The sequence below is a fragment of the Euprymna scolopes genome, chromosome 31, assembly GCF_053919585.1.
Source record: "Euprymna scolopes isolate OS-2025 chromosome 31, ASM5391958v1, whole genome shotgun sequence".
Lineage (NCBI taxonomy): Eukaryota > Metazoa > Mollusca > Cephalopoda > Sepiida > Sepiolidae > Euprymna > Euprymna scolopes.
This window is the reverse complement of record NC_136512.1, coordinates 88,060,308-88,073,810: the sequence shown is the minus strand read 5'-3', so window position 1 is coordinate 88,073,810 and position 13,503 is coordinate 88,060,308. Positions and strand designations below refer to the sequence as shown.

The following is a 13,503-nucleotide window of genomic DNA, read 5'->3' as shown; positions in this document are numbered from 1 at the left end:
GCAACATCCCTTCTGTTGGAGAGAGGTTGCAGGGAAGCGAAAAGGGCATCCCCACTAAGCCACGAAGTCTATTTTGTACTCTGTTAAGACAGGATAGGCTGTTTTTAGCAGCTCCTGCCTAGATGTGGCAGCAGTACCCCATCCTTGGACGTACTTGGCTTTTATATAGAATTGGATATTACGTTTCTGAATTTTTGAGATGAGGATTTATTATTCCTATTTTGATTCTTTGGACTACTGTTCTCATCTTGAGTGTGATTTACATGTTTTGTTTGATGTAACGTTACCCACAAGGATCTATGGCATAATGGATAAAGTACTTGATGAAATTACTTGTAAGTTACATTCTATTAGAGGTTGACGATTCAATCAACAGTGCAGGAAAACATCTAAAATATAATTTTTTTCCTGACAAAACATGGCGACTTTTACGTCTGACAAAGGTCAGAGGTTGCATCGACTGAAACGTTGTGCAGATAGCACTCAAGATGAGAACAATTGTCCGCTTAATCTAAACAATACAGAAATTCATACCTTATCTCAAAAATTCGGAATTGTAATGTAATGAACTATTATATTGATGGTGATGATGGTGATGAAGTTGTGTACATTTATTCATCGGAAGAAGTGGGTTGAAGGAAGTTTTCCGTTGTAGATATGAGAAGAGCTGAAAATGACTTACCATGAGGCGGGACCCTTTTGGTTAATGGAAGCGCCGGCTTGGACGATGACGGGAATGCAATCATTGTGTTTGTTCTTCACGGCTACAATCAACACTGGCATGCCATCTTTGTTTGTGCAGTTTGGATCAGCACCCTACAAAATAGAGATGGAGGCATGAGGGGGCCATCATTATTGACATTCTGTAGATCTGTCGACTGCTGGTTTCCAGAATGATCTAATAAGAAACCTGTGGGGTCTTTTGTGTAAAGAACTTGATGGACAGTAGTGGCATACACAGCAGACATTCAAATCTCTTTTCCTCGTAACATTTCTCAGTCCTAGGCCTTGTAATTTCTGGGACATGCAATCAAGAAGTTTGCTCTGAGCATCATCGGACCTCTTTATGCTACTATATGAATACTAATGCAAACATTTCCATAATTTTCATTTGTTTTATTTTCTTCTTTCTATAATGACTGATGTTTTTTCTTTCTTTTTTCTAACTGTCAACTTTCCAGGTAGAGACGTTTTCTTAATTTTTTTACTTCACTGATTAAGACGTTATTTTATATCATAACTTTCACTTCTTTTTTCTGTCCTGTAGTCCTCACACTCAATTAGTAATGTTTCTGACAAATGGGGTAAAAATTACTGTTTTCTGAGTCAGAATATTTCCCTCTGAAACTAATCCTTGGTCGATTTTGTACCTTGAAGTGGTATTTTTTAGCTCCTTATATCAAGTGGCTTCATGCTTTGTCTGAAGCGATTTCCATAAAAAAATGTGAATAAAGTAATGTGTAGCAGGTAGAGGGACATCCTAAGGAGGAAGAATCAATCATATTCAATCCAATTTCGTTTTTCATAATGTCTCAATACTTTTGAGTCTTCGGTGTATATAATCAAGCCCCTGTTACCACAAGACTTCGGCACACCACTGGTGAAGAGACATACATAAAGTATGTCCTATGATTTTCCACCACCCTTGACTGTTGGGGAGTGAGGGGAGGAAAGAGAAAAAGAAATATGACAAAAGACAAGAGGAAATAAGTTTATCAGGCGAGCAAAGATATAGAAAATGGGGTTGGTGGAAAGACAATTAATAGGAAGTTGTTCACCAAGGCACACAAAAGGAAGCTGAGGTGGGATTGTTGATCAAGGTGTGGCAGTAGCGGTAACAAAATGATCAAACAATGGATGTTGATATATTTAGAGTTAGTTTACAGCCATTTTGGGAAGTAGCTATGATTTTTGCAATGGTTCATGACAGTTGTGGACGGTTTGCAAACCGTCTTAGGTTTGCGACAGTTGATAACAGTTGCAAGTTAGACATGACTGAATGCACGATGTGGCTTGAAGCAGATGAGGGAAATGAATTGTTGGGGGCATTCACATCATATATACTCATTTAATTTATTAAAATAAGAAATTATTATATGATTAGTGTATTTAAAAATAAATACAAGTGGAAATATGATTTATTTAGGTGAAGTACTAAGCAATTTAATTACTTAGGAAATAATTATTGTTTGTAATAATTATTGTTTGTAATTGCGTTTGAAGAATATTTTTATATGATAATTACAATTATTGAAAATAAGTTTTTAGAGTAAAACTTTCGAAATAATGAATAAAAATTTTTTAAAAATGGTAGTAATTAATAAAATAAAATATTAAACAAATAAGGTTATAAATATATAATAGCTCAAATTAAAATAAAAATTAAAAATTCATTTTTTTAAAATAATAATATGAATAAAGTAAAAACCTAAAATAAAATATTAAACTAAAATACAATATTAAGCAAATAAGGTTATAAATATATAATTAAAATAACAATTCCTTTTTTAAATAATAATAGAAAAATTAATATATATATAAATTAAAATATATATAAATATATATATAAATTAAAAAACTAAGATAAAATATTAAACAAATAAGGTTATAAATACATAATTAAAATAACGATTCCTTTTTTAAATAATAATAGAAAAATTAATATATATATAAATTAAAATATATATAAATATATATATAAATTAAAAAACTAAAATAAAATATTAAACAAATAAGGTTATAAATATATAATAGCTCAAATTAAAATAAAAATTAAAAATTCATTTTTTTTAAATAATAATATGAATAAAGTAAAAACCTAAAATAAAATATTAAACTAAAATACAATATTAAGCAAATAAGGTTATAAATATATAATTAAAATAACAATTCCTTTTTTTAAATAATAATAGAAATAAATTAAAAAAACTAAATTAAAATTGAATAAAATATACAAATTAATTAATGAACATTTGAAAGATTAAAGTGAAATATCAGTAGTATTCAAAACTAAATAATCTTAATTCAAAAGTATAACTTTAATGATATTAAATACTTTTGACTTTATGGAAAAATTTTAAATAAATAAAGTATGACTGGACTACTTCGTTTGGTTATACGTCGAGAACATCACCAACATGACCTCAACAACAAATCCAGAATGTTCACTGGCATCCACAGAGTATTCACCAAGCTCCTGCCAGAGCTTGTGGAAAAGGCATGCTCCCATTTCCTGACCTGTAATGAGGCGGAAATTGAGGCTGAAGGTGGTTACATTAATTAGATGTCAGACCTACTACATAATCAACTAACCTGAATTAATTTTTTTAATAAAAGTTTTAAAATAAAGCTGTAGTGTTGTTTTCTTTAGGACGACATTTTTATCATTCCACCTTGTATATACACACTTGAAGTGAAAAATTACCCGGTTCGTGTCTAGCGTACAGTAACTCATTTCATGGGTAGGTACAAGCTTTTCAGTCCTGGTTGACAGTCTAACTAAGAAAACTCTGACAATACAAGCCTGTGTGTGCAGTTGTTCATTGATTTTGTGGCACATTTTTCACCAATTAATTACGTCAATAAATGTGAATGGTTCTATACAAAAAACTCATTGTGTGAGTAATCCATGAATTTGCTCAATCTGTTTTCTGTAAAAAAAAAAAAAAAAAATAGTAGGCAAACCAATGTTTCAATCGAAGATATATATTTATTTTTTTTTTTTTGGGTCAGTGAAACAGGTTGGAAACGTAATTGTGATAGGGAGTGAGATATAGTGAAGCTATGAGTTGTGCTACCCGCTGCATCTGTGTAAGTAGAGAATCCAAGCCAGTTTTTGTGGTAGACATTAAAGTCTCCAAATACATGTACTTGTGCGCTAGTGTCGAGGGAGAGTGCCGTGTCTATGCTGTCAGAGACTTTGTTTATTATGGTGCAGTCCTGAATCGAGGGAGAGCGGTTAGAGAAAATAAAAGTAGCTAATGTTGTGTTGCATGTTTAGTCTAAAGCACATAAAGGCTTGATCATCCGATTCTAAATTTGTTTCTCTAGTCAAGGAAAGGGTATTACGAATGTAAACTCCAAATCCGTGCATGTGCCTGTCAGAGTCCTTATGGCAGAGTCGGAGATATCCAGGCATGTTAAAGTAGTTAGAGGGGATGGAGGAGTGTAGGTTAGTCTCACTTAGTGCTAAGATATCCGGGGTGTTAAGAGATATGCTATCAAACCAATCATTGTAGCGTGCAAATAGGGACTTCTTTTTTATCCATTCATTTGTTTCTAGTTTTCGAATTCTTTCTTTATTTTTTGTTTATTTGTAAGATATATGTGCACAGGCTTATTTATATGATTTAAATAAATCACTTCATGGACAAGTAGAAGCTCTACAGTCCTGGTTGACAGTCTACCTAAGAGATGGAAAACTGACAATACAAGCCTGTGTGCGGTTTTTTTATTGATTCTGCGACATATTTCGTACTAATCAATGTAATCAGCTTCATCAATAACTGTGAATGTTTCTAAACAAGCCATAACAACTTCAGACAACTCATTGTGTGGGTAGTCCATGAAATTGCTCAATCTGTTTTCTGGGAAAAAAAAAATTAATTCGTAGGCAAACCAATGTTTCAAAGATTTGTTATCAAGCACGAATACGAACTGCACCTGCTCAACCCGTCACTTGTGAGTCATGCGATTTGTTGAGGAAGGCTGGTCTTGTGTTTCCCATCTCTTAGGTAGACTAAAGATTTCCTACTTTTTTTTTCTGTGATCTCTTGCTCCTAGTAAATAAAAACGATTGAGGAGGGGACAGCTAAAATTATGCCGCACTAAAAAATTTCTACTGCTTAAAATCCCTGTTCTCAAGTTTCCTTGTTAGAAAGAGTGTGGAAAAAAAGAAAAAGACACATAGGCCAAAAATAATCTCTGATGTGACTAACCTCATCAAGAAATTGCTGGACTTGGGAAACATCACCTTCTCCCTTGGGGCCAACCTCCTTCAGTAGTTTCCGGTCAATCGGCTGGAAAAGAGAAAAAATATATTATTCATCGAAGAGACTGTTATGTACAAACACACATGTGCTAACTACTCCCTCCTTCTACACCCACAGATTTCACCACCACCTCCGTGATACTATAAACTGTTCTCCCTCTGCACAGCAAGGACCCTAGATAATGAGAGGAAATGATTCACAAAAGCGCACAAAGGCAGTTGGAGATAGGATAGGTAGTCAGCTGGGAGTGGTTTAGAGGGTGAGTTATTTTCCACTTAGGTAAAAACGAGATGCTTAGGATTTTAAGTCAATATATTTATGAGTCAGAGTTAGTTTATGGCAGTTTTCAGCTTAGAGCAGATCAGGCAGAGCTTTATCAGATGAGCTGATCAACCGAGCAACAAAGATGGCTCAACAGACAACATTTGGGGGTTCTTTTTCTGTGCTGATTGGCATCACACTCCAAAGTTCATTTGCTTCATGCACAATGTATCAGAGTTTCTTTCTAGTGAGTCTGCACTGTTTTTGTTTTTTTTATATACTTGTTAGCGCATGCAATCGCCAAGATAACAAAATGGCAATTATTGAGGAGGCAGCACAGTTCTACAGCAATATGCACACAGGCAGATGAAAATGATCACCAGTTGTAAATATTGCATTTCTCCGCACTACATTTTTTTTATTATTCCATTTTCGCCCCCCCAAACAAGGCACAGTTCCATTTTGATGTAGGAGGCTACTATCAGAGACATAAGTTGCAGGGATACTATGTAGGGAGTCGAGCAGCAAGAGGCCTATTCACATTACACTTGAACTTCTGCATGCCAGTACAGTTGGGGAAGCAGGAAACCGGAAGGGAATTCCAAAGTCTAGCAGTTCTGGGGAAGAAACTATTAGAGTAAAAGGCTTTCTTACATCTAGGGATCTTTACTGTGTAGGGGTGGGATTTTGCTGCTTGTTGGGTTTGTCAGGGGTATTTACATCGAGGTACTAGGATTTGTAGTTCATTGGAGCATCCACTATTGAAATACTTGTAAAACAGGCCGAGGGATGCAACATTTCGTCGATGACGGTTCAGGACCTATCAGATTGTTTAGGAGTGAGAGACAGGATACTTTCTAGCATGGTAGAGAGAGCCCACCTTCCTCGCAGCAGCCACGACAATGCTCTCATTGCATCTGTTCCAACTCATGTTCCCTGTGAACGTTAAGCCGAGGTGTTTGAAAGAAGTACTTTCGGCTGTAATAAACAGCTAACTTTTGTTATAAAGAAGAGATGTTTCGGTAGATCATACGCAATTTCTAGAAAATCACTAGAGAGCATTGTATATCTTTACAAACTCACAATTTGCTTACGCAGTGAGTATTCTTGCCAGATGCAGATTTACCTTAATACGAACACGTTTAGCAAAACAATCAGACTTCTGTTCTATTGTTCAAATATGGTAGATTTCTCAGAACTCACCGCCAATCTGTTATCGGGGCTTTTTTTTGACTTCTTGGTTCTTCGAGTCTTTTTGGTCTTTTTGCTGTGTTCCGTTGTTGAATCTTCCGTTGTCTCGGACACTTTAAGAAGAAGTGGGGAAAGAAAGACAAAAGATATTGTTCAGAGAAAAGATAAAAGCGACAGAATAGAATATATTTATTAATAAAATACATATTTATGAATAAAATACATATTTATTAATAAAATATATATTTATTAATAAAATACATATTTATTAATAAAAAACATATTTATTAATAAAATACATATTTATTAATAGAATACATATTTATTAATAAAATACATATTTATTAATAGAATACATATTTATTAATAAAATACATATTTATTAATAGAATACATATTTATTAATAAAATACATATTTATTAATAGAATACATATTTATTAATAAAAAACATATTTATTAATAAAATACATATTTATTAATAAAATACATATTTATGAATAAAATACATATTTATGAATAAAATACATATTTATTAATAAAATACATATTTATTAATAGAATACATATGTAAGACATTGTGAAATAAAGTAATGTAGATTCAAAGAGTGACGACAAAAAAAACAGCTTTTTTTTTTTAAGAAAAAGTATTTATTAACAAAGAAATTTGGATGAAGAATTTTTTTTTTTTATACTTTATTTTTCATTTCTTATTCCTTTCACTTGTTTTCATAACGAACCGATTAAATCACGATAAATCTCCAGATGCCGACACTTCAAATGACTCGCGTCAATTCTTCAAGAATATTGAGGACTGCAAGAGACAATAGACACAAAGGGAAGTAACTCTTCGTTCTTATCAATACTTAATTCTACCATTAAATACTTTTGACCAAAAAATTTGCTTATCTTTAAATAAAGTGACGAGTCTGTGAATATTTATAAATATATGTGAGTGTATTGAAGACAGAAAGGAAAAACAGTTAAACACAGGAAAAATTAAATAAAAAAAAAAAAAACTCAGAAATTTGACTTTTTTTTTTTATCAATGAATAACTTCAGAAAAATACGGCATAATCACGTTGACACACCGGTTCCTGTCAGATCACCGAAGTTAAGCAACATTGAACTTGGTCAGTACTAAATGTGTGACCATTTGAGACTTTCAGGTGCTGTATGTGCTCTCTGCTTATCTCGGCATTGTTTCCAGTCCTAAACTTCTCCTTGCCACTGGACTCAAGCAGTGCCAATTCAGGAGAGGTGTTGTTGGGGATTAAGTAACCCTTGCCAAACAATTACACATGCAGCTGCCCCTATAGGGGGTATCCTTTGGCTTTCGAGACTGAATGGAGGCATCAAATGAAAAAAGTGAAAACAAGAAAGATTTTTTTAGAAGACAAATCTTTTTAGAAAACGAATCCGATCAGATTTCCTGTTTGTTTGCCTGTTTTTTTTTATTATTTATTCCTGTGTTTAATTATTTTCCCTTTGTTTTTTATACATGCTGTCTCCATGACATTTTATTTTATGATATATCATGTATTGTATCTGCGCACACACACACACATCTATAATATAAAGCTGAACGTCTGTGTGTTTGTCTGGTCACGAATAGGCTCCTATATTGTTGACTATTATAGAAAACTGATCACATATAATGATAGAAGATGTATCGAGACACAGGAATGGGTATGTTTGATCTGGCATAATGATGATTCATTAAAATTGTGGGGTCTGCGTACGCACCTGGTCCACAAAGTATGGAAATAAAAAATTTAAAAATTAAAAAAAAAAAACGTTTACAAGTATTTTGATATAGATGTACATAATAATACTTTGACAAGTATGTTTTAACTTAAATAGGGATGGTATAATACAATTGTGGGGTCTGCGTTCGCGCCTGTACTCCATGGAAATATGGCACAAACTTTAATAAAGACTTTTCATATCTATTTGCGTAAGTATACTTTGATAATTATGTTTCAGTTTGAAGAAATATGGTATAATAAAATTATTGGGTGTTCATTTGCGCCTGACCTTCATAGAATGGAAATATTTCACAAAGTTTAACAAGGTTTTTTAATATAGATCCACAGAATATTGTGGTAAGTGTTTCAGTGTGAACAGGTATGGTATAATAAATTATGGGGTTTATCTATTTTATTTTTACTTTCATCATATTTTGCTTTGGTTTTGATATCCCCAAATTCGAAGCTATCTCTTTACAATCCTTCCTTTTCATAATCTATCATACTTTCATAAATCAGAGTCCATTTTCTGTAGGCTGTTTTTGAACTCAGTCAAAGATGGGTACTTTTGCTAGTATATATACTAGATGGGTACTTTTGCTAGTATATATATATATATATATATATATATATATATATAATTTAAAGGAGATTAGAATAATAGTCTAAAGAGCTAAGTGTATTTTAATGTAATAGTGAAATTACTAGTTTAATTAAAATACAGGAAATGCTCGTTGTAATTTAGATATATAATAAGCTCGATAGTTAAATGTCCTAGAGCTAATTCAATATTAAGTAATGTGATTTATAATTTAAAAGTTTTAAAATTATTAAAATTTAAAAATCAAAATTTAATTAAATTAAAAATCAGTTTCATAAGAAGGAACAACAACAAAGTCAATTATCTGTACGATCGTTTCGGAAATCCGTGCTTTTTATTTGTGGTATACATGAAGTCACGTAGAATAATTATACATAGTTTTTTTGGTAAGCACAGTCTCCTCATCAGCAAATTTAGGAGGATTTCTATTGAATTGAAAAGACACCAAAAATAAACCTAGCATTAAAAGTAAGGCAGATGAATCTGAAAAATTGGAGTAAAAGGTTTGGATATAAAATTTATAAGAAAATTAATAAGAAAATTGGTATAGGTTAGAGATAGAAATGAGTAGAAAAAATATATATATTTTTGAATTTACATAATAAATTTGATTTAAAAATATATAGATATATAATTACCTTTTGGTTTTTCTTTTTTTGAAATCAGGAACTGTATTTAAAGTAGTCATTTAGATGTTTGCTATAGCTTTTTATTTTATTGAATGATGAATTTTAAAAGGGCGACGCTCGTGCAGTAAATTGTTTCCGTTAGCGTATTTTGATTTAGAGACGCTACAGTTAATATCTATAGAGAGAGAGTTTTTTTTTTTTTTTTTTTGATAGTTTTTAAGGGGAGATAATTGTCATGGCTTTATTTATTATTTGATTTACGAGTCTAAGGGCGGTAATTGGTTTAACTTAATTTATTAAAAAAAAAAAAAAAAAAAAAAAAAAAATCTATTTTTACTAATGAGTAATTTTTAATGATTTAAGGTGGTTTATATTTATTAAATTTAAACCAACGTTTATGATTACACGATAGAAGCTCGTGTCTTGAATTTACTAGTTTGGTTGTGCTTTTTATATCTTCATATTTTAAAATTTTTAGGGTTTCTTTTGTACATAATGTACAAAATTTATCTCCTGGTTTATATGATTTGCAAGTCTCAATTATTTGCCATTTTAAGTTGAAAGAAATATTGCTATTTTTTAATTGCCAAATATAGTTGGATAGAGTAGTTTGGTTTGATAGAGAGTTATTTTTAAAAGAATGTTTGTACGTTGAAATTCTATGTTTTATTGGGCCAGATGTGGAACCAATATATATTATTACCTCTTATTATTAGAGGTAATAATATATATTGGTTCCACATCTGGCCCAATAAAACATAGAATTTCAACGCACAAACATTCTTTTAAAAATAACTCTCTATCAAACCAAACTACTCTATCCAACTATATTTGGCAATTAAAAAATAGCAATATTTCTTTCAACTTAAAATGGCAAATAATTGAGACTTGCAAATCATATAAACCAGGAGATAAATTTTGTACATTATGTACAAAAGAAACCCTAAAAATTTTAAAATATGAAGATATAAAAAGCACAACCAAACTAGTAAATTCAAGACACGAGCTTCTATCGTGTAATCATAAACGTTGGTTTAAATTTAATAAATATAAACCACCTTAAATCATTAAAAATTACTCATTAGTAAAAATAGATTTTTTTTTTTTTTTTTTTTTTAATAAATTAAGTTAAACCAATTACCGCCCTTAGACTCGTAAATCAAATAATAAATAAAGCCATGACAATTATCTCCCCTTAAAAACTATCAAAAAAAAAAAAAAAAAAACTCTCTCTCTATAGATATTAACTGTAGTGTCTCTAAATCAAAATACGCTAACGGAAACAATTTACTGCACGAGCGTCGCCCTTTTAAAATTCATCATTCAATAAAATAAAAAGCTATAGCAAACATCTAAATGACTACTTTAAATACAGTTCCTGATTTCAAAAAAAGAAAAACCAAAAGGTAATTATATATCTATATATTTTTAAATCAAATTTATTATGTAAATTCAAAAATATATATATTTTTTCTACTCATTTCTATCTCTAACCTATACCAATTTTCTTATTAATTTTCTTATAAATTTTATATCCAAACCTTTTACTCCAATTTTTCAGATTCATCTGCCTTACTTTTAATGCTAGGTTTATTTTTGGTGTCTTTTCAATTCAATAGAAATCCTCCTAAATTTGCTGATGAGGAGACCGTGCTTACCAAAAAAACTATATATAATTATTCTACGTGACTTCATGTATACCACAAATAAAAAGCACGGATTTCCAAAACGATCGTACAGATAATTGACTTTGTTGTTGTTCCTTCTTATGAAACTGATTTTTAATTTAATTAAATTTTGATTTTTAAATTTTAATAATTTTAAAACTTTTAAATTATAAATCACATTACTTAATATATATATATATATATATATATATATATATATATATATAACTGTTTGATGGTACCAAACTTATAGATTGCTTTAAACAAAATAGCTGGCAAAACCCGACGGGCCCCTTTCATCAACAGACTCATCAGGAGTTAATCGTTGATTATCAAATAAATAAATGAAATATCTCGTAAGAACAGACTTAATGGATGTACATGTAAATTTTACTGATGGAGGGGGGGGGAAGATGGGTGAGAATACGAATAAAATAAGATATTTACAATCATATAAAATATATGTACATGCGGCAAAGCGGGAGAGTTAAAATAAATCTCCAAATAAGTCCAATGACATAACGAACTTCTTCTATCGACAGAGAGACGGTCTGCATAGGAGAATAGATAGATGTATCCAAGCACGACTGATTGAACACGACAGAGTTCTTTTTTTGTCCGATTTTGTTGGATAACTTTTCAATTCGCCGAGCGGCCTTTTTTTATTTTGGTTGGCATGTTGTATATTATGGCGCCCAATAGTTGTTGTTCGGCCATATTTTTCTCAAACGCTTTCAATCAGTGCATCCAATCGTTGTCAGGAGCGATTGTTGTTGGTGATGAGCACATAAAAGCTTATTTAAACTCAACCCACAATAAAAACATAAGATACTAACATAACCCTAATACTAACAAAAATGAAATCATCAAAGTATACTATAAAAATTAACTGCAAGAAGACGAAAAAAATAACAAACCTAATTAAAAGATACACCATACCCACCAACCACAACAAAAAGATTTAAACAAATTCCTGATAAACCGCCCCCTTAAGTAAAACACTTCATCAAATCTCCAATACTAACGATTACTACGATATTATCCCATTGATTACTGTACATGCAATAACCCTTCCGGGCCTTGATAAGTGGTGACTACCTCGTAAAAAAAAAATTAAAAAAATATTATACTAAATTTAAAACAAAAAGATCCTACTAATAATATAATATACTAAATTCAAAACCTCCAATCTAATAATTAAAAGCAATAATAACACTAACACCACACTAAACCAAACTAATGTAGTGTATGAATTTATTTGCCCCTTCAAAGAATGTCTCCAAACCCACTCTAAAAACTCATACAACGCATACAGAAGCCACACAACAACACTATTCTCCCGACGACTAACCTATCATTCCATGATAAAAACCTATAGTCGTCCGACATTCGAAATATCTTAACTAACAATTCAAAAGTTCGATACATTAACAATTGCACACAAAAACTAAAAGCCATATTAATTAAAATAACTACAGACCCTTATTAACTGGATCTGATTTAATATTAAGACAAATATACGAACAGTATTTAATAAATAATAATAAATAAATAACTAAATAAATAAAATATAAAATCAAAATTAAAAATAATTCGCCCCTACCCATCCTGCACCCACCTTTATAACCAATAAAAAAAAAATTAATACTAACTATAAATACACCAAGCCTCAAAGAAAATGACAACAGCAACAATCAGTCCTGACGACGATCAGATGCACCGATTGAAAGCGCTTGAGTAGAATATGTTCGAACAACAACTATTGGGCGCCATAGTATACAACATGCCAGCCGAAATAAAAAAGACCGCTCGGCGAATTGAAAAGTTATCCAACAAGATCGGAAAAAAGAACTCATTCGTGTTCAATCAGACGTGCTTGAATAATAACTATATATTTCCCCAAAACCTCTGGTCTTGATGGAGGGGAGACTAAATTTGCTGCTCTAGTTTCAAATGGTCTGAAATAACAGCAAAGCAAAACGTGATTCCAAATATTTATCATATGTAAAATCTTTTGGAAATAGAGTATGATTATGAATATCTCCAGTATCAAATAATCCTTATACACTTTGAAATTTACTTTATGTATGAAAACCAAAGAATGGGTTATGGTGCCATATAATAAAGGTGGAGAGGGGGAAACAGATCAGTTATCAGCTTGTACCCGTTAAGGTAACTCCGGTCTCTGATTCATGGGTAAGTCCAGCCAAAAGAATCCAGAACACAAAAAGGAAAATACATCCCCTCAACCCACGGCAAGTTTGCAGGAACTGTTTTCTGGACAAGTGGTAAATACAATTTGGAAATTTTCTCATTGACCAAACTTTTAAAAGAAAAACAAAAAGAAATTTTATTGTCATTGAATTTCGTTGTTAATAGAGTGAATAGTCACTCGAAGTCTGGCCTGTTAGCAGTT

General features: G+C 31.3%; 1 protein-coding gene across 2 annotated transcripts in view; it reads right to left on the bottom strand.

The window, feature by feature from the left end:
* The window catches only part of LOC145255842 (double zinc ribbon and ankyrin repeat-containing protein 1-like), a 100,993-nt gene that overhangs the window by 5,274 nt on the left and 82,216 nt on the right, over positions 1-13,503 (bottom strand). For both annotated transcript variants that reach the window (XM_080114580.1, XM_080114581.1), the window contains exons 16-18: positions 6,456-6,556; positions 4,938-5,018; positions 683-816 (exon numbers count right to left, since the gene is read on the bottom strand). In XM_080114580.1, the coding sequence (XP_079970706.1) occupies positions 683-816; positions 4,938-5,018; positions 6,456-6,556 (316 nt within the window). The remainder of the gene's footprint in view (positions 1-682; positions 817-4,937; positions 5,019-6,455; positions 6,557-13,503) is intronic.